Below are 22,365 nucleotides of genomic sequence, written 5' to 3' on the forward strand. Positions count from 1 at the left end.
CACGATGCGTCTGATGGAAACCAGATTGACCAAGAAGAGCAGATTCCGCATTTGGTTTCAGACGCACCTGTACATGAGCAGGAAGGACCGGTCATCTTGAACTTGATTGATGTAGGTGTTTTTTCAAAAGCTACAATCCATATGAGTCTTTAGTTGTAATCCAGATTACAGTCGTGTTGCAATTTATATTGTTTTTCATACATGTTTTTTTCTCTCTCGATATGTTTTCAGGAAACTCTAGCAGAAGAGGTTGTTTGCCCCTCTACACTTCCTATTGCAATTGAACATGTTGTGAGCATTCATACTCTTCCTTCAGAATTTTTTCTCAATTCAGTTGTTATTTGGGTTGCAATTCATATTCTTATAGACTTTTTTTCTCAATTGAAACAGGAAGGTGATGCTTCGCATGCCTCAACTGATAAGCAACCAGTTGCGCCTGATATAGACACATGCAAAAAAGGAGACAATGTAGATTATGTAGCTGGCCTCACATGCGATGCTCCTTCCCATGTTGGTCCATAGGAAGGTGGTATACTGGAAAATCTAGATGTCCCAACGGTGCATGAGGTTCCACCTTTAGCTGCTGAGCCTTCAATTACATACACACAAAGATCTTCATGGATGTCTAAGGATGTTGAAGCTGAAAAGATGGAGAAGAAGCAGGCTGCTGTTGGGAAGAAGGCAGAGATTGATGACCAGAAGAAGCAGGTTGGTCAGAGCAAGAAGGGAGACAAAGAGTTGATGAAGCTTCAAGTTGAAATGGATAAACAGTTAAAGCACAATCAAGATGCTTTGAATAAAGACACTGTACAGGCTCAAGAAGCTGCAGCGAAGAGGATCAGTAAGATGTTGGCTACTCAAGCTGGAAAACAATATGTTGCCAAGCGCAAGAAGTATGAGGAAGATCTGGACAGGCTCCGCAACGAGGCTGATGTTGAGCTTGCTATATTGCACTCTACTATTCCCGAGGAGGCATGGTCTAGCTCATCTGCTTCACAGATTCAGTTTCCTGCAGAGTCTAAAGACGAGATTAGCAACTTGACACCACCAGTAAGACTCTCATAGGAAGAAGTATCCGAAGGGTTGGTAGACTTCAGTGAGGTTCAAAGGTTAATTTTCCAGCGCCTTGGTGATAGGCTTTTGTTGAAGCCGAGGAAATATCTATCTCCTTTCGTTATCCAAAAAAGCCAGCCTGACGTACCTCTTGCCAAGGCAATTGCATTGAGGAGGAAGATCGCCACTGATGATGAATTGAAACGGTATGCTCGTGCACTCTGTTTCTCTTTTATGTTGCATTTTGTTATTGTACTGGAGCCCCTGAGTAGTTGCAAACTTAATGCCCTGTATGTTGCAATTTCTATGATGGCACTGTATGATTGCAATTTTTGTATTTTTTTCTAATTTGTTGTTCCTAATTTGATTTCTAGTTTTATTCTTGTAGTATTAGACTGCCTGCTTTAGTTGTAGTTGTAATACTCTGTATCTTTTTGCAATCTGTGATGCAATTGTCTGTGTGTTTGCAATTGCATCATCATCAGTTGCAAATGTAATAGCTTGTATGTTGCAAATGTAATACCCTGTATGTTGCAATTATTGTCTGTATGGCACCGTATGCCCTAGTGTTTTGTATGATTTTTTTCAAATGTGTTGTCCCTTAATTGATTTGCACTGTATGTTTTTTTCGCAGTACTGTCTTGATCGAGTTTGGTCTTTTCTATACCCTTATTGGTGAGGACCTGCTTTTCCAGCTTTGCTGATGAAGCACGAGGAGAGATTATGGTGGTCGACTTTTTGGTCCACTGCTTAAGACACGATGATATTGTTCACAAAGTGGATTATGTCGGCTACAGGGTGTTCCTCACCACTATTTTCTTTGCGAGTTATTTTGATACATTGGTTTTCGTCCATCCGTATAATATTTTATATTTTTTTCTGGCAAAACGATGCTCTCTGATCGTTTAAATTATTTTTTCATTCTTTTTTTTAGTTTGCTGTTTCAGAGTGTCCAAGAATTTTGAATGATGATTTATCTGAGACGGCTGAGTTTATTGAAGTGTGGAGAACTCTTGAATCTCAGCTGCAGCACTATGATCTGTCTAAAGCAAAACTGGTTAGCAGTCTCCTACACACTCTACTTTTTTTGTTCAATACACTAGCAATCCAGCATCACTGCCAGTAGCAATTATTGTATACCAAGTTATGCAACTGGCATTTTTAAACTTTTTGTTTGTTGTTGTGTGCGCGTTTCATTGGATGATTACTCTGGTTATTTTTTTGTAGATATTTGTTCCAATCAGGGATGGAATTCACTATTTTGTCTACTGCTTCAACATGTTGCACCAGCGCATAGATGTGCTTGATTCAAACGACTACTTGAACTGCACCGACAAACTTGATCGCCACGAGGCTGTTTTTGCCAAGATCCCCATCATCGATGCTGCATTCCAGAAGGTCTCGAACCGGAAACTTCCTCGAGTCCACAGATGGAAGAGGCATTTTATTAATGTAACTAAGCAGGCACTCCTCAATGATTGTATATTCTTTATCTGGAAGTACATGGAGTACTATGATGGGGAGAAGCTAACTAAGGAAATCAACCTGGTGAGCTTCATTTCTACCACTTTTTTATCTGTTTTTTATTTTTGCATCTTTTTTTAGCCTGTTTTGTTACCTAACATGTGTACTAACTTTTTCAAATTCCTCTATTCTTTTTTTGTTTGGTCTTGTAGTTCAAGGGGATGATTTATAGGTGCGAGTTGATGCGCTACCTAACATTCCATCCCCTCAATCAAGTTGATCTTCCTGCCTCGCTTGATATATTTAGAGTTGGGGGACGACGGATTGAATGGGACAGTGGTAGTAGTCAGTAGAACATTTTCTGTTCATTTGTTTTTAACATGGTGCATATGTGGCTGGTGGAAGTCAAGTTGTGCAGAATCATAGTTGTTGCTAAAAAACTATTAGAAATCTGTGCAGAATGTTAGTTGTGTATATTAGCGCTCTAATGTAGCTCGTTGTGTATACACACTTTGGTGCTGTGCACTTTTGGGGGGCAGGGAACTATGTAACCACGTCTGGTACCAGGGCATTTTCAACTGGCGTAGCGAATCGTATTCCATCTCAGCTATCAAACGAGTCATGTCTAGTACCAGTAGAGTTGCAATTTGTGTATGATTAAAGTTGCAATCGGCTGATTGTTTGAGTTGCAACTGGTATGCAAACGCATGTGCAACTAGACGTCCATCGCAGTTTTAATTCAGCTATCACTGTAGGCACAACTGGCCACCACCATGGTTGCGGTTTGCGCACGACAGAAGTTGCAATCGGCTGATGGGTTTGCAACTAGCAGTTTTGCAACTGGCGTAACTAACCGAAATGCAACTGTCATATCACTCGATTCGCAAGTGGTATACAAACGGTTCAAGGGTTGAGTTGCAACTGGTATATAAACAGAGCTGCAAGCAGCGGTCCAGGGTAGTTGCAAATGGCCTACCCAACCGGAATGCAACTGTTTTATGACGTAAGTTGTAATCGGCTGATGGTCTAAGTTGCAATCCGAGGACATCTGAACTCATCATTTTTGCACACATTATAATAGTCACGGCTTGGAGTTTTACAATTGGTATGACAACTAGAGTTGCAATTTGTAGGTTGTAGTACACGCAGATTCATTCAGATTCAGTTGCAACTTTTTTTTTGTTACTGGAAAGAAAACAAAATAAATAATAACATTATTTATGGGGGAACATGTAGCTACACGATTTTAAGTACACGTGGAGATTCATTCAGATTCATTGTCGTTGCCATCACTATCCTCACTATGGTCCCCTTCTTGTTCTTCATTCTTTTCCCTCTGTGTTTTAGGCCGACCTCTCTTTCTCGGAGTCCCACCTTGTGTTTTGGCAGCCCTCTTTTTTTTCTGTTCTCTGCTGCTCTGCTCCTATTTGGGTTTAGCGGACATGTTGTGCTGTAGTGTCCAGTAACATTGCATGTGTGGCACACTTTTTTCCCATAACTCCTCATGTATGTGCTATAAGGATTATTAGCCCCCTTTATCTTTTTAGCACACTGACTTTCCTTGCCAGATTTTCTACCTTTTGTGCGTGACACTGGTGGCTCAGCCAGTGATATACTAGCAAGGAAGTTTGCAGAGGTTGGATCAAGGTTGATCTCAGCCTGATTTTCATTTGTCTCCACAACAGCTGCACTACAATCCAGCGTCAATGTAGCAGCATCAACATTCTGGATTGTATCAACAGCTTGCAACAAATTGGTTGGATGCATAGAAGAATCAACTTCTGTGGCTTGGAGAAGCTCAATTCCAGGAGTGATTCTATCTAGATGTCTCATAGTTTCAGCGTAAGCTCGATCTGATTTGCTCCCTGCTCTGCCCAGCCTCATTAACTTGGGTAGCATTTTTGACATCCGTGACTGCTCTGTGTCTCCTTGTGGCCCAACTTGCACAACATCATGTCTGTCCCATGGAACCAGAGATCTTGCATCACACGTGTATCGTTTGAAAATGTACTTTTTTGGTATGCTCTGCACCTGCAGGTGGGTGGATGCCCTTATGATGTGCATGTAGAACAGCCCTGCATTTTTCCAGTATATTTTGTTTAATACACAGAAACACCTAGGTACATTTGATGTGCAACTGGATAGGTATCAAGGTTGCAACCAGCTTACCTGTGTGCTCCCACTGCTTGCATTCGCATTCATACACTCCTGCTTCCTTGTCAGCCACCACTTTAAATGCATGTTGCGCCCAACAGAAGCTCCCTGCGCCCTTCTCATGCCTCACCAAATAACCATTCCTGACTTCTGGATCAGGATTATGTTCTATGAGAAATGCTGTGTTGTTAGCATATTCCCTTTTGTATTCCTGGTACACAGCTCTCGTGTACACCATGCTGAGCTGCTCATCAAACCTTGATTTGCAAGCTTGGACGACCTCAGCCTGCACAAAATTCTTTTTGTGATCAAGTTGCAACCAGCAGCAGGAATGATTTGTTATTTTTCTAAAAATAACATACCTGTGAGTAGTTCGTCTGACCAGCATCCATGTGGTCTGTGTGCTGAAGCGAGTCAAGCACCCTCTTCGCAAATGTGTGCAGGGTTATAGTGTTGTTAACATAACCATCCTTCAGTACCCTATTCTGACTTTCTAATCTCTGCGTGGATGTCATTCTACCACAGTACATCCCCTTGAAGTATGTTGCAATCCAGCTCTTCCTCTTTTCCTAGAGTGCATTTATTGCTAGGTTATCAGCTATCTCACACTCATACACTAGCTTGTTCCACTCCTCCTCAAACTGTGTAGGCCCTAGTGGATAATTTATTAGAGATTCCAGTCTCTCCTTCAGGTTTTTATCTTTGTGTTGTATGTACAGTTTGTCGAGCTCGTATTCCCACGCCCTTGTGATATGCCATCTGCAGTTCTATGTTGCGATTTGTCGAACACTGTCCTTATCGCTTCTCTCATTGCTGCATCCTCATCTATGGCAGGCACAAAAAAAGATATATACAAACATATCTATCAAACAACAGTTTCCAAAATGAACCAGCAATACAATAGGGTTGCAATCCATACAACATCTAGTTTGCAACAGGAGAATCCAATTTATTGCATTTGTTCAATTATCAAGTTTGCAAACCAGGAATACATTATATGCGCAATTGGAGTAAAAGTTATACCTGTCAGGATCACATAGGGCTGGTGCCCCCCATGCAGTTTTTGAAAGTTTCAAACAACCATTTGAATGATTCAGTTGTTTCGTCCTGAAGCAGAGCTTGCCCAAAACTCACATTCTTCAGGTTGTTATTGGCCCCCACAAACATGCCTAGCGGCATGTTTTTTCTGTTTGTTTTGTGGGTTGTGTCAAAGGTGATCACATCACCAAAGTCCTTGTATTCAGCTCTTTGACTAGCGTGGCTCCAGAATATGCTCCTGAGAACCTTTGTTTTCGGATCAAAATCCACGTCAAAGTAAAAGTACTCGTTGCTTATCTTGCATTCTCTAAAAAACTAAAAAAGTTTCTCCAGATCAGCATCTTTTTCCTCCCTTGCTTGCTCAGCATTCCTGGAACATAAAAAAAAAATTAGTAAATTATTTTTTTTGCAGCTATGAGCATACTTTTTTTCTTTTGGAATTTTTTTCTGGACTTAGCACACAGGGACATACAAGTTTTTGACATCTTTCTCTGTGAACGGCCAGTTTTGACGGCCACCATATAGCTCGGACATGACATTCATCGCAGCCTGGTGCGCTACCCCTTTCCTTGCCATGATAGCAAATAGGTCATCCAGCGCTGCGTCCCTTTGTTTGTGAATATGCATGTACCTGACCATCCTGGGCGACGGGTGCAACTTGTGGTTGTGTGCTTCCTCAACATGGTCGAAGTACCATTGGTTGGCTTTCTTATCTTGCTTTACCTTAGCATATGCAGGGCAACCGACTCTCTTTGATGTCTTTTCAATCTGTGGTTCGTTATTCTCTTTATCTGTTTTTAGAAACCCCTCTCGGTTGCAAACCCAGTCTACAATCTCCTTGCTAGTTCTCTTCACCCTCACACTGAACCCAGCCAATCTTGCATAATCACAGTAAAATTCGTAGGCTTCTTTTTTGTCTCGAATGTCTGCCTCACCCTTGGGATAAATACATCTAGTATGTTTGGATCCTGCAAAAAAAGAAAATACGTGGTGCTAAATACAAATGAATTCTGGTGCATAACCAAAAAACAGATAGAGTTGCAATTACAGTATCACATCTAGTTGCAATCAAACTAGAACTCATGTTGCAATCCTTCATGTGTAAAATCCAAATGTTGCAATCATAGATAAATAATGTTGCAATTCTCATCATTAGTTGCAATCACAGTACAACCCCTAGTTGCCCTCTCAGATAGAGTTGCAATCACACCACTAGTTGCAATCAAACTATAAATAATGTTTCAATTCTCATCTGAAGTTGCAATTACCAGTAGTTACATGCATGTACGTCACAGATAGAGTTGCAATTTATTTTTAGTCAGTAGTTGCAATCAAAGTACAACTAATGTTGCAATTCTCATGTGAAGTTGGAATCAACACATCTGAAGTTGCAACATACATCAGGCACAGTAGTTTATTGTAATGACAGATAGAATTGCAGTCACAGTGCATCCACTAGTTGCATGCATGTACGTCACAGATAGAGTTGCAATTAGTCCCTAACCATTAGTTGCAATCATACTACAACTAATGTTGCAATTCTAAAATGAAGTTGCAATCAACACATCCGAAGTTGCAACATTTTCAGGCACACCAGTTTATTCTAATCACAGATAACAGCGCCGCCAAATCAAAAATCATGCGATCCAGGAGGAATCGGGGGTGGAAATCACAGTTGCAATCAGAAGAGATGCTCACCGGGTGGAATCTCTGACCAGGATCAGGAGTGATTAATGCTCCAGGAGGAATCGATGTGGGTGGCGTCAGATTAGTCGTGTGATGCAAGGCATCACCCGATCCGCGGGGGATGTCCGCTCTCGCGATGGGCATGCTCGCCGGCGGAACCGGAGGAGTTGTGGCCGTAGATGTAGCCGGCGCCGGAGACGATGCGATCGGATCTCCACCGCTCACGACAACAATCGCCAGCTGCTGATCCATCTGCTCTGCTGGAAGTGGCGATTCAAGTCGGGGTAGCGATGGTGGGGCCATGGGCGCAGTGCAACTTGGGGTAGCTACGACGGCGGCGAGGGAAGTAATTGGGCGAGATTTGGCGGCGACGGTGGCTCTGTTATCTGGGGCGAATCAAGGGAAGTGGCGAAAATTTGGAGGCACAATTTGAATTTGGAGTCCGGAGAGGAAAAGGGTGGTTTCCTTTTAGGGGGCTCTCGAGACAGCTGGAGTCTGGTAAGTCTCGCGCTCGCCACGTGTCTCGTGGCTCGCGCTCGCATGTCGGGTGCACCCGCTTCACAGAATGCACCCCAGGCCAACCGGCGTGGCTTTTCTGGGCAACCGGCCCAACTAACCCACCAGAGTTAGAGAGGGTCTCCTGTGGGCGTGCCTGGCGCGTGGACCTAGGGTTAGGAAGGGTCTGTGCACTCGTTGCACGGAATGCAACTGGTCTATCACACGAGTCGCAACTGGTCTAGCACCAGAGTTGCAATTTGTGTACGACTGAAGATGCAATCAGCTGACGGGCTGAGTTGGAACTGGTATATAAACGGAGCTGCAACCAGTCGTCCAGGGCAGTTGCAACTGGCCTACCCAACCGGAATGCAACTGGTCTACCACCAAGGTTGCAATTTATGTACGACAGAAGTTACAATCGGTTGAAGGGATAAGTTGCAACTGGTATATAAACGGCGCTGCAACCAGCCGACCAGTACAGTCGCAACTGGCCTACCCAACCATAATGCAACTGGCCTATCACTTTATGTATGACGGATGTTGCAATCGGTTGAAGGGATGAGTTGCAACTAGTATATAAACGGTGCTGCAACCAGCCATCTAGAGCAGTCACAACTGGCCTATCCAACCAGAGACGCGCGACTGGAAGCTCGTGCGCTTGGCCCAGGAGAGGGGCTGTGACTGCGGCTGAGGGGCGATGCCCGGGGCCTGTACAGGCGCGCGGGGTCTCGGGATATACAGGCGCGCGGGTCAACCGGGTCGGACTCCGCGCCGGTACGGCTCGCGCTCGTCGGTCACCGCGCTCCGCGCGTCTCGCGCTCACGGTTAGGTGCATTTGCTATACAGAATGCACCCAGGTACATTTTAGCCTTGTCCTATATATATGTATGTATGTATGGATGTACCATCCTATGGTCCAAGTCCATGCATTTACGAGATAGACGGTATATCCTCTTCAATTTATTTTAGCTTTGCCACTGCCAAGAATCATATATTGGAATAAATATTGTACTCTTATTTTGCTAGAAGCATGTTGCAAGTATTGCCCTATCTACCCAACAACCATGTGTTTTATACAGTTTCAACACATGAATATTTTTGCACCATAGAATTAAAATCCAACAGCCTCCATCCTCTTTCTACCTTCAGCCTTCTTCTGTCTCCAGACAATTACAAATCACAAGATCACCGATCCACAGATCATAAGAAATAATTTTTTTTTCTATGGAACGCGTTCCGAAGCAGCCGTTCCGATGCAGCACTGTGCGACACGACCTGTACTCCGGAGCAACCGTTCTGATGCAGCACTGTGCGACACGACCTGTACTCCGGAGCAACCGTTCTGACACTGCCGAGTGACTCCCGAGGCTGCAGTAGCGTGGCGTCCACGCCCTGACCTGAGGGGCGAGCTCGCCGGAGCCGGTGATCACCGGTGAAAAAAGAGAAAAAAAATCTGTGTTTTTTCCTCATAAAACATATGTACGTTGTATAGTATTTCTGAATTAAATTTAGTGGTTTATTGTTTTGTATATAGGTCCACATCTGCCTGACAAAGCTATCGATTTGGTTGACGAGGCCTGCGCAAATGTGAGGGTGCAGCTCGACAGCCAGCCGGAGGAGATCGACAACCTTGAGAGGAAGAGGATTCAGCTCGAAGTCGAGCTCCACGCCCTCGAGAAGGAGAAGGACAAGGCCAGCAAAGCTCGGCTAGTTGAGGTGGGTGGCATGGTGATCTCGGTTTCTCTAGTGGTATAGCAGTATAGCACCCCCGCTTTGCTCTGTTCAGTTCTGAATGGCTGACGATGTACGAACCCCATTTCAGGTGAGGAAAGAATTGGACAATTTGAGGGACAAACTGCAGCCGCTGCAAATGAGGTACCGCAAGGAGAAAGAGAGGATAAATGAGATCAGGAACCTGAAGCATCATCGTGAAGAAATGCTGTTCAGCCTCCAGGAGGCTGAGCGGCGGATGGATTTGGCTCGTGTGGCTGACATCAGATATGGTGCTCTCCAGGAGATTGATGCTGCCATTGCCAAGCTAGAGGGTGAGACTGGAGAGAACTTGATGCTAACTGAGACTGTTGGCCCAGAGCAGATAGCTGAGGTACGTTTGTTAGAGGCGAAAATTTGTTGCATTGCCTTTCACTTCAAGTATGTGCAGTACTGTATTGAAACGATGTCGTTGTGCACAGGTGGTGAGCCGCTGGACTGGCATTCCAGTGACTAGGCTTGGACAGAATGACAAGGAGAGGCTGGTTGGACTGGCCGATAGGCTTCATCGAAGTGTCATTGGACAGCATGAAGCCGTCAATGCTATTGCAGAGGCGGTTCTGAGGTCCAGGGCTGGTCTTGGGCGCCCACATCAGCCTACTGGCTCATTCCTCTTCCTTGGACCGACTGGTGTAGGCAAGACTGAACTTGCCAAGGCTCTTGCTGAGCAGCTGTTTGATAATGAGAAGTTGCTTGTTCGCCTTGATATGTCTGAATATATGGAGAAACATTCAGTTGCTCGACTAATTGGTGCACCACCTGGGTGAGTATTACTTGCACATTCTGTCTTTGAATTACCAGCTGACAGCTTCTGATTCTGATGTATTTGCTTGTGAATTTTGTAGCTATATTGGCCATGAGGAAGGAGGGCAACTTACCGAACAAGTGAGGAGGAGGCCCTACAGTGTCATTCTCTTTGATGAGGTTGAGAAGGCACACGTGGCAGTGTTTAACACTTTGCTCCAGGTTCTAGATGATGGAAGGCTGACTGACGGTCAAGGCAGGACGGTTGATTTCAGGAACACTGTGATTATCATGACCTCAAACATTGGTGTTATACCTATAGGATCACTAGGAGCATATATTTAGCCGGTACTTACTGTTGAATAGAATCATGAATTCTAAAACTTCTACTAGTGCAGTAACAGTAGGTAGAACGAGAGAAAGGGAGAGGTAAAAGATAGATGTGTCAAACCTGATACCGCAGTGGAGGAGGATCTGCTCGCGTCCGCCGTGGAGTCGGTGTCTACGCTAGGGCAGCGACGGTCGGGGAAGACGGGTGGCGGCGCAGTGCAGTGGTCGCGGTGACGCAGTCCGGTGGCGGCGCGGCTGGTGGCTTCTCGTCACTGGCTGCGCGCCCTCTAGATCAAGTTTAGGGTTTGTCGGTGGGGAGCTCGGCTCAGGCGAACCTCATGCATAGAGCCGCCGGCCCCTCACCTCTATTTATTGCGCAGTATGACAGGGGCCCTCCAGCCATAGTGGGCTGGGCGCCCCCGATCAGGGCGTTGATCAAAGGCCCAATTGGGCCGTTGGACCCAGCTTGGAATTAGAGATCAATCTAACAATCTCCCTCTTGATCTCCTACCATCTTTTAATTTCATATCATTTACTTTTGTTCATTCCAATACAGATTAGCGTATAGAGCATGTTTCATCGTCACGGTTAATTGCCGATAGATTTAACAGCTACAACACACCACTCTGTTCTGAAATAGATACTTAATTTTGGGCCTTCTTTTGTCTAGGAATTATAGGCTTTCCCTTAAACCCATGCCGGCTACATATTCTCTGAACACGTTGGGTGGTAAGCCTTTTGTAAGCGGATCCGCGAGCATCTTTTCGGTACTTATATGCTCAAGACTTATGACATGATCCAGGACTTTATCTTTCACAACATAATACTTTATATTAATGTGTTTGGCAGCATCACTTGACTTATTGTTGTGAGTATACTGTACTGCCAGATTATTATCGCAGTATAACTTAAGTGGTCTATAGATGTCGTCAACCACCTTCAAACCGGGTATGAACTTCTTTAGCCAGTTTACCTGCCCCGTTGTCTCATAACACGCTACAAACTCGGCATACATTGTGGACGATGTAGTGACGGTTTGTTTTGAGCTTTTCCATGAAATAACTTCCCTTGCGAGAGTGAATACATATTCAGACGTGAATTTTCTATCATCTCCCGCATAATCAGAATCTAAATATCCCACTATATGGAGTGAATCTGATCTTCTATATGTCATCATGAGGCCTTTCGTTCTTTGCAAATAATGCAAGACTTTCTTTACTAATTTTCAGTGTTCTGTTCTAGAATTGCTATGGAATCTACCAAGTAACCTGGTAACAAATGCCAAGTCAGGGCGCGTACATACTTGAGCATATTGCAAGCTTCCGACAGTTAAAGCATATGGAACCGCTTTCATTTGATCGATCTCATATTGGTTCCTAGGGCATTGAAAATCCCCATATCTGTCGCCCTTGACTATAGGAGCAGGTGAGGGACTACATTTGTGCATACTGAATTTCTTTAAAATCCTTTCTATGTATGCCTTTTGTGACAGTCCTAATACACCTTTACTTCTATCTCGGTGAATCTCGATCCCTAGAACGAACGAGGCTTCACCAAGATCTTTCATATCAAATTTTGAGGACAAAAACTTCTTTGTCTCGAGTAGTAGACTGACATCACTACTAGCAAGTAAGATATCGTCCACATACAGGACAAGGAAGATAAACTTCCCATTCTTAAACTTTGCATAGACACAATTGTCCTCAACATTCTCTTTAAAACTCAAAATTCCTTATTGTCTGATCAAACTTCAAGTACCACTGTCTTGAAGCTTGTTTTAATCCATAAATGGATTTCTTTAGGCGGCATCCCATTCATTCTTTTCCTTCTACGACAAAACCTTTCGGTTGTGCCATGTAAACATTTTCCTCCAAGTCCCCGTTGAGAAATGTCGTCTTTACATCCATCTGGTGTAATTCTAAATCGTAATGTGCCACTAATGCCATTATAATTCTAAAGAAATCCTTACATGAGACTGGAGAAAAGGTCTCATTGTAATCAATCCTTTCTCTTTGCGTAAAGCCTTTTGCTACACGTCGCGATTTATATCTCTCTATATTCCCTTGAGAGTCAACTTTTATTTTGTAAACCTATTTATAGCCTACTGTTTTGGCTCCTTTAGGAATTATTCCCAAGTCCCAAACTTTATTGGCATTCATAGATTTCATTTCATCTTCCATGGCCTCAAGCCACTTTGATGAATGATCACTTCTCATGGCTTCTTCAAATGAGGTGGGATCATCCTCCATTTGAAATTCCTCAGTGTTGTATACTTCATAGTCAGCAGGAATAGCTGATTTTCAAACTCTTCGAGACCTTCTAGGGGCCTCCACATTTGGCACATCTTCTGTTTGAGGTTGTTGTTGCTCCCCCACATGTGCGGCAATAGGTTCTACAGGATCCTGAAGAATAGGTTCCTCATCGTCATTCATTGTTGCCACAGGTGAAATAACAACAAGTGCTGGCACCACAGTATCTTACACTGTCGGTGCAGCGACAGCAGGTAGTAAGAAAAATGGCTCATGAATCATTAGAGTGGGCGCATACACCCGCTTCTCTTCAAGGTCAATTTCTCGAGCAACCATGCTCCCCTCATCATTTCATCCTCTAGGAAGACAACGTGTCTCGTTTCCACAAACTTTGTATGTCTGTCTGGACAGTAGAAACGAAAACCTTTTGTCTTTTCTGGGTAGCCAATGAAATGGTAACTTACTGTTTTGGGATCTAGCTTCCCAATATTTGGGTTAAATACTTTAGCCTCAGCAGGACCCCCCCACACACATAAGTGGTTTAGTGAGGGTACTCTTCCTGTCCACAACTCATACAGTGTTTTGGGCACCGACTTACTTGGTACTCTATTGGGAATATGAATGGTGGTTTTTAACGCCTCCATCCACAGGCTCAATGGTAAGGTGGAGTACCTTATCATACTGCGCCCCCATATCCATCATGGTACGATTGCGTCTTTCAGCGACTCCATTCTGTTGAGGTTCGCTCGGTGTAGAATACTGGGCTACTATGCCATTCTCCTATAAGAACCTTGCAAAAGGTTCAGGAACTTGGCTATATGGGATATGCCAACCATAGTACTCCCCCCACGGTCGGACCTGACTATCTTAATCTTTAAATTATATTGATTTTCAACTTCTGCCTTAAGTATCTTAAATTTATCCAATGCTTCTGTTCTTTCTTTGATTGGATAAATGTAGCCATAACGGGAGTAATCATATTTGAATGTTATGAATGAATCATAACCATCCACACTCTTTACAAGAAACAAACCACAAATGTCTGTGTGAATAATCTATAAAATTCCTGCGCTTCGTTTGACATCTTTCTTAATTTTTTTATATACTTTCCTTTTATGCATTCTCTGCATTATTCTAAATCTGAGAACTCTAATGGAGGAAGAATATCATTCTTAACTAGTCTTTCTATTCACCCCTCGAAATATGGCCTAAACGACAGTGCCATAATTTCGACGACGCATCGTGAACTCTCTTTCGTTTTCTGTTTACATCCGTAGACGATGATACATTCTCATTGTCGCACGCAACGTTCCCATCATTGCATACAACATTCATATCATCACGTAGTGATAACAAATAAAGCTCATTTTATAAGATAGCAAGACCAACACATGCATTATTAAATGTTATGTTACATTTGCCATTTCCAGAGTACCTCTCTGTCACCAGCTGCTTTATCAGTTGGGTAGCATATGTCTTTGAAGAGCCAGTGAACTGACTCTTTATTCTATCGAGGTACTCGATGACCGTGTCACACTCTGAGATTGAGCCCACAATTGCAGGCTCAATCATTTTCTTTATCAAAGCCAAACATTTCTTGTTGGCAGTGACAAACTTCCTATGCTCAAGGTCATAGGACATCTTTTGAGATTTATAATCCCTCTCTCTAGTTGCCCAAGCGGCATCAGCCTCGTTTGTCTTCCTCACCGGTGCCACAGGCTTAGTGGGACACGGTGAGGTGACTACCCAGTCCACCTCAGCCAAGATGAAGGTCAGGTCAATCTTTTTCTTCCACTCCGTGTAGTTGTCACCTTTGAGAGTGGGGTCTCTTTGATACAACCCATCAAGTTATATCTGCCTGGCAACACAATTCATATAGAGTGAGAATATAAATAATAACAACAATTGCATGCCTTGATTCCAACGTTGGTCAAAATTAAAACATACAACTGTTTATACATTAAATCTACATCACTGTTGGACAGAAATAGAAATAATGCATAAAATCATTAAAATTACGATATTGTTATTAACAACGTTGGTCAGAAAATAACAACATCATAATCATGTCAAAATCTCTTTTTCTCCAATTAAATATCACGTTGGTTTAAAATAACCGGAGAATAAACAATTTCTTTAGCAGCGGAAAAATAATCTCAATTTAGTGAATTTTACCCACAGGAAAAATCACTTTTCTTATTTTCTTTAAGCCATTTATCCATTTTCCAGGAAATAAACATTTACTGGAAAAAGAAAAAGAAAAAAACTGACTCATTTCCTTTACTGTCTTCGGCCCAACCGGCAAAGCGGCCCACGGCCCACGGCAGCTCGCGCGCTCTCCCGCGCACTCCCCCGCGCCCAGGCCGCAACCTAGGCCTGGGCCGGGAAAGCGGCCTCGCACCCTCGCCCGCCTGGACCGAAAGGTGGCCCGTTCTCTGGTCGCCGTTGGATCAGATCCGACGGCTGTGCATGGTTCTCGGGCGAACAAAACCCGCTCGGCGCCGGCTCCTCCCGTAACCCTAGTTCATTTGCTCTCTTCCGCCCTCTCCTTCTCTCTCGCGCCGCGCATGCGTCAGCGGCGGCGGCCACGGTGGCCGCCGACGCCGGTGAGGAAGACTGCTGCTGGACCAAGTCCGACCCCCCTTCCTCCTCTTTCTTTCTCGTCCCTTTCCCCTTCTCTTCCTCAGCATCATAGCCGATCGACGGAGGAGCAGCGGTGGCTGCCCGTGACTACCGGGGAAAAGTGATGGCGCCGCCGCGGGGCCCCTCGCCGACGTGCGAGCTCGCCCAAGGGTGAGCTCGCCGCCATCGAGCGGCCTTGTGGCGATGCCCTTGACCCCGAAGCCCGAGGCGTAGGCCGCGTGGTGGCGTGACCTCCCGGCCGGGGTGGTTCTTCCTGCGCGACATTTGAGCAACGCCGGCGGTGGTGACCACGGCAGGTGAGCCCCAAGTAGGCCCCCGTGTTGTCCGTCCTTGCTTCTCTCTCTAGGGTTGGGTCTTAGGGTTCGGCCAAATCCGAACCACTGTTCATCTGCTTTCTAAAATCGTTCTTCTTTTCTACCCCAACACGCTATCTACGAGTAGCCGCCCCTCTCGGCCTTCTTCTCTCGTTCTGGATTTTCTTCTCTGTTCTTTGCCGATTGGGGATTAGGGTTAGGGTTAGGGTTCAACTCACTAGAGTCACTATTTATCTTCCCCAGCGAGTCCTTTTTCTTCTTACTTCTTCCCTTCACCCTATTAGGGTTAGGGTTCGGTGACCCTCTTTTAGATTCAAAAACCGATGTTCTTTTCTTGCCGCGCGCCGGCGAAGACGGCGGTGCGGCACCTTTCCCTGCGCGGTGGCGACCGACAGTTGAGTGACGCCCGCCACCCCCCGGTCTCTTTTCATTTTCTTTTACCCCATACTAGATCTACACACTGTTAACCCTGTTCTGGTACCATTGTTAGAAACACAGTACCTCTGAAACGTAGATCAGGGGGTAAACATCTTACTTAGATGTAGAAATTGATTCCTCTACTTTGTCCTGGCGCAGTTGCGCCGCAGCCGCGTGGACGCCGGTGTCGTGGGAGCTCGGCATGGTGGAGTCTAGCTTAGTGGTGGCGATGCAGAGGCGACGGTGCCGCGAGGTGCCGCGGTCCGGTGGTGACGGCGAAGTCAGTAGGTCTTCCCGTCGCTGGCAGCACTCTCTTTAGATCAGGTTAGGTTTAGCTGTTGGTGGGTCACGGTGGCTCCGGTCAACCTCGTAGTTAGAGCCCTGATCCCCACCTCTCTTTATAGTGCTGTACGACAGGGGTCCACCAATCATATTAGGGTTGGGCGCCCCCGATCAGAGTGCAGATCCAAGGGCCCAATAGGCCGAGATCAACTAACAAGATCCACATGCAACATATATCAGAGACTTTTGCTAGCAGATCATGAGGTTGATAAAGTTACCGTAAATACATTGTTGTTTTTTTATAGTAGATCGTTTACCACTAAGTGAATGAACGAATAGCCAGAAATGCAAAGCATCCACGCCGGCGGCTCGTGCTAGCTCAGGAAAACAGAAATATATAATATGACGTACTCCGTATATTTCGACGAAGGAATATCACATTATCACTGCACTAGGTTTTTTTTTTGAACAAAACACTATACTACATGTCTACATAATGAACAACAACACTATGTATGTACACATTACAGGCGTGTAATTACTACAGTTCTACAGCCTCACATTGAGCTGGGAAGACCACGTTGATTCACTGTAGCGCATCACGTATATATATCTGCCTATACATCACTACGACGTGTATGGATGTATACCTTTTCCCATTCAGCCGAAGGCCAGGAAACCAGCAGACATCTTCCTGTAGTTATTATGCCCATGCATGTCTGGCGAGTCGGCACGCGCTGTGGAGATGTGAGCAGCAGAGTCGATCGATCTGCTAGTGCTACGCGTCTGAGGTCCTAGGCACCCAGCAGCAGTGCAAGCCGTAGGGCATCTCGTACGGGAACTTGGCCCGCGCGATCTCCTGGAACGTCTTGGCGTCCAGCACCAGCGCGTAGGCCGATCCGTCCTTGGCGCTCACCATCGAAATCGCAACGCCTGCCAAAGTGTAGTTTTCCAAACATGTTAACTAGTAGCTGACACGCCCATAGGCCATATACAGGGACGCATTGCATTTGCATGCAGTGGATGCGTCAAAAAGCACGTCCGGCGGCGATTGAAACACTAACCGTCGTCCTCCTCCACGGCGCCGGGGCGCGGCACGAAGAAGGGCTCTGACGGCACAGCACCCTCCTCGTACCAGTTCTTGGCCGTCTTCTCCACCAGATCGATCTTGGTGAGGGTGTTGGGGAAGTTGCACGGCCGCTGGGCGCCGCAGGCGTAGGCGTACCGGTACTTCTTGCCGATGTGGGCCGGGTTGATGCTGCACATGTCCATCCCGCGCCCGTGCTCGTCCGGGTCCAGCGCCGACTCCAGCTCGCCGAACGGGCTCCCGTCCAGCGGGATCCTGAACCGGCCCACCCTGTCGTCCCACCCAATTAACACGGCCTGTCAGACTCAGACACCAGCCATTCCTCTAATCTACTGACTGGTTACTGGTAGTAGTAGCAGTAGCATAGTAGCATTTCCTCAAAAAAAAAAAAAAGTAGTAGTAGAAGTAGCAGAGCAGGGTGGTATGGTACCTGGCGTCGGGGAGGACGTCCTGGCCGGTGGAAGACCGGAGGTTCTGAAGCCGGAGCTTGTCGAGGATGGAGGTGTTGGCGTTATGCTCGCAGCAGTCGGCGACGATCGCCGTGACGCGGCCCTCGTCGTCCTTCTCCTCGTACGCGTTGATGAAGTGGAACGTGACGTACGGCGGCACCTCCACGCTGGCCACGACCCTGCCGCTGGCCTTGCACATGACGTGCATGTAGCTGCCGGACTCGAGGTGCCACTCGAACTTGTACAGCGGGGTGGGCTCCGCGCGGAGGAGGTTCCTGGCGCAGTACCGGAGCGGCATCTCCGGCACGACCACGTAGTGCTCGGTGATGGGGAACGAGTGCACCCACCCGGGCGCCGGCCCGCCGCGGCAGTCCACCCTGCCGACGAACCGCCGCTCGTTGGTCCCGGCGTCCATCCGCACCACCGAGTAGCCCGGGCGGATGAGGTCCGGGACCAGCGTCCAGAACTCGGTGTCCGTCACGATGGGGTGCGCCGAGTGGATGAGGCCGCCCAGCTTGTCCGTGTACTTGAACTTGCCGAGGGTGTCGAGCGTGTCCGGGTCCACCACGATGGAGCCCTTGATGGTCTCCGTCAGGCACAGCACGCGGCCGTCGCCGAGCCTGACGACGCCCGTGTTGGAGTTGTCGGTGAGCGAGGAGCCCGAGAAGAGGGTGGCGAGCTGGCCCACGTACGAGAGGAAGCTGTCCGCCTTGGGCACCTCCGAGAACTCGCGGTAGCACACCTTGCCGTGCGCGCGCGCCGCCTTGTACGCCTCCGACTCGATCTGCCGGTGCGCGCCCACCGCGTGGCCGTTGCGGAACGAGACGCGGACCAGCGTGGCGTAGCCGTCGAACAGGTGCCGGAAGCCGTAGTCGCCCAGGTTCCACAGGCCTGGGCCGTTCCTCAGGTACGTGCCATCCTGCAAACAGCAGGTAATAATTAATGCACAGATTACAATTATATTAGCCGATAGATCAATTATTGGCTGCGCAGAAAATCCATGGATCGATGTTTAATTTACCAACAAGTTATCCACGCATCATGAGCTCATCATCCATAAAAAGGTTCGTTCACATAGTTAAACTAGCTAAACAATTAGACCGACTATTAGTGCAATATACACAGCCTATCAGGGTTGGGGTTGGGGGGGGGGGGAGGGGGCGCTACGTGCATCAATGGAAAATATGGGTATGGGGAGGGTGAGGGAGAAGAAGAGGTGGAGAAAAGAAGAAAAATGAAGAGAGGGAGGAAGAAGAAGATACCAGGCCCCTTCAATCCTGTTCTGCATCCGTCACTGGGGGGGGGCTACAGCTGGTGCATCAATGGAAATATGGGGAGGGTGAGGGAGAAGAAGAGGTGGAGGAAAAAAGAAAAATGGAGAGAGAGAGGAAGTAGAAGATACCAGCCCCCCTTCAATCCTATTCTGCATCCGCCACTGCAGCCTATCATATAGTGTGAGTATAAAGACTAGCAGGCCACTATGATCTGCAACTAGCCGTATTATATTGCGATCGAGTACGTACACCGGCTTTCATTTCTGCAGGTCACTTTCAGAATAGCACACGCACATATGTTGCAACAAGGTTGTGGGCTTGTGGCTACGTGCGCGCGGCAGCCCTTTTCTCAAAATATGTTGCAGCAGGGGACTGGGGAGAGCAAACAAATATAAACAGCAATGATCACAAGACAGCGACTCCATTGTCGCCGCTGCCATGAGTAAAACAACAACAGAGAATCTTGGCATATATGTTTTGTTCCCCGCAAGCATCGTGAGTGCCAAAATGCCATCGCTCTCCTTTTCGATATAGGCCTTGCGGCGTAGGGTAAGTCAGTGTGTCGCCCTCGGGTTCATCGATAAGATCACAGCTAATACATGGGCAAGTGCTTCTCCAACAGCTGATCCAATGAAAGCTGACAGTTTGCCCTAATATTACTGTTCCTGCCCTGCTAGGTTATTATTACGTTTCTAATCGCTGGCTCAAAAAGATGTACATACCCTGAATACTTTGCTACGTATATGTGCTTGAGTTTACCTTTATTCCTATGCACAGATGTTTGGTGTTTCCTGCACTAGCTAATTGGGATGCTTCTACGATGAAAATGGTCAGGTTAATTCAAAAAAAAACTTTATTATTATTCACCAATAGATCTGGTCTAAAAGTAGAGCTATGCCATCTCCCTCCCTTTCGTATGTTATTGTTAATAAATTGTTTTTTTCTTTCTTTTTTGGTTGAGGAAGATATGCTTACCACCTTTGCCAGTATAAATATATCAGAGGTGTTCTGTAAAAAGTGTCGATTTGTAGATACACGGAGCGGAGTAGTCTTGTTGGACCAAAGTAACGGAAAAGATTCAGATTCTCCAAGAAAAAGCATGGCTAACCTTAGCTTAGAACACTGGCAAAAGATGTTATAAAATGGGAGAGGTTATGGTCACTTCAAGAATCCTCAAAAGAACTACTCAGTTTGAACAAAAGTCATGTCGATCAACCCTTTCGGAAAACAAAAGCCAGAGATCAAATAAACCACAGCCAAATGAATAGTAGTGGTACCCACCAGCCAGAGCGGCAGCTCTCCCTCCAGCTCCAGCGCCCCCTCCCACCTCTCCTGCCGGATGCTCTTCCACGCCGCGTGCTCGCAGGTGCCGCGGCCCCCACGGCGACGCGGGGCGTCGACGACGGGACGAGCCGGCGGGGCCGGAGCTATGGCCGGCGTCGGCGTCTCCGTCACGACGCTAGCCGCGAGAGGCTGCACCACGGCCCGCTTTCCCTTGCCCCCCTGTGTGCTGGACAGACGGCCCGGCACCGCCGAGCCACCGGCCGACGACGGCCTGCCGGTGGCGCCAGACATCGCTGCAAATACGCAGAACGACGAAGCCATAAGCTCTAGGGTTGCAGTATCAAGGCGGGCTTTTGGAGCTAACAAGGAAAGGAAAGGGCCGGTAGTAGTAGTAGCTCGCTCGCTAGATAGAGCACGGTGCTAGCTAGCCAAGAGTACGTGTGGTGTGTGCACTGCTACGGCTAAGATTTGGTTTGGTTTGGGACGAGCGAGTTCGTGCCCCGGTCAAGGCCATATATGTAGCCGCGCCGGAGGAGGCAACGGGGTGGAATCTTTGCCTGGGCAAATTCGATGAGCAAAATGACGCGCTCCCTTGTTTGGATTGCGTTGTCACATTGCTGGCTGTCGCCGCCGCTCTGGAGTGTGGTTTCCTCCGGTTGGTGGGCCTCGTACGTATGCACATTTTAATTTTAAGTCGCCCGTAGATCACTGCGTGCGCGCGTCTTTGTCGACCCAAGATATAAGCAGGTGCGTGTGCGTGCGCGAGCGGCGCATGGAGCTGTCGGTACGCACGGTTTGGGCTACGCAACATGGCGCATGGAGCTGTCGGAGTGCACGGTTTTACATGCCGAGATGGGTGTAAATCATGGATAGCTCCAGAGAGCTTATGTACGTACATCGTGGGAGGACTGATATGGACATGGACCCGTGCCAGGAGTCATCTTTCGGTTTCCGCGACGTAACCCCGGACTCTTTCGGAGTAAAATCTGGCCGTTTGTGACAATTCTTGGTCAAATCTTATAAGCCTAAAGATATCAGTAAATTTTAAATTGCTTAGTTTACAAACAGGCAATAAGTTATGCCTGTGCATAGTTTGTATTAAAACTAATTGTAAAATCTCATAAATTTGAATATTATAGAAGAAATTAGGAGTCAAAGATATGCATCGAAGGTCAAATATAACATAACTTTGAGGAGGGGGGTGTATTACATAGTCACTAGGGTGGTTGACAATCAGAGATGGCCAAATGAAGGACATCTCAAGTCACATGCAACACATATGTGCTTTCTTTGACCCCCCTAGTGGTTTTGCAATGTTGTAGCCCTTTGTTTGAAATCACTAGAACATGATACCTCAAAGAGAAACTCTTAACCATGCCAAAATACATTTATAGCATCTAAAACTGAAATAAATTTAGATATTAAAAGACAAACCCTTTTGAGAGCACATGCCATCATCTTTTGAATTATCATCACCGCCTTTGTGAAATGGCAAATGGCCCACTGCCATTTGAGCTTCTCCCAACCTAAATACACCCCCACAACCCCTAACTCCTATTAAATGTTGTTAGTTTTTTAGTGGAAACAAAATTCAATGACCGAATGATCCTTTTATTTGACAATTTAACT

At 46.5% G+C, this 22,365-nt stretch overlaps 2 protein-coding genes and 1 pseudogene across 2 annotated transcripts; 1 reads left to right on the forward strand and 2 right to left on the reverse strand.

Annotated features, from left to right (window-relative positions):
- Positions 1-2,960: 2,960 nt before the first annotated feature.
- LOC136455199 (protein FAR1-RELATED SEQUENCE 5-like) lies at positions 2,961-7,698 on the reverse strand. The gene is made up of 7 exons (XM_066455329.1): positions 7,425-7,698; positions 6,182-6,677; positions 5,806-6,016; positions 5,034-5,240; positions 4,687-4,957; positions 4,074-4,592; positions 2,961-2,968 (listed from the first exon to the last, which is right to left on the reverse strand). The coding sequence occupies exons 1-7, from the start codon at positions 7,696-7,698 to the stop codon at positions 2,961-2,963; spliced, it is 1,986 nt and encodes a 661-aa protein (XP_066311426.1).
- Positions 7,699-8,590: 892 nt separating this feature from the next.
- LOC136455200 (chaperone protein ClpB1-like) lies at positions 8,591-16,576 on the forward strand (annotated as a pseudogene).
- A 553-nt stretch (positions 16,577-17,129) lies between these two features.
- Positions 17,130-21,085, reverse strand: LOC136453219 (carotenoid cleavage dioxygenase 8 homolog B, chloroplastic-like). The gene is made up of 4 exons (XM_066453806.1): positions 20,734-21,085; positions 18,160-19,097; positions 17,707-17,999; positions 17,130-17,575 (listed from the first exon to the last, which is right to left on the reverse strand). Exons 1-4 carry the CDS (start codon positions 21,055-21,057, stop codon positions 17,421-17,423), a joined length of 1,710 nt encoding a protein of 569 aa, XP_066309903.1. The 5' UTR covers positions 21,058-21,085; the 3' UTR covers positions 17,130-17,420.
- Positions 21,086-22,365: the final 1,280 nt, after the last annotated feature.

The sequence above is a fragment of the Miscanthus floridulus genome, chromosome 5 (assembly GCF_019320115.1).
Source record: "Miscanthus floridulus cultivar M001 chromosome 5, ASM1932011v1, whole genome shotgun sequence".
Lineage (NCBI taxonomy): Eukaryota > Viridiplantae > Streptophyta > Magnoliopsida > Poales > Poaceae > Miscanthus > Miscanthus floridulus.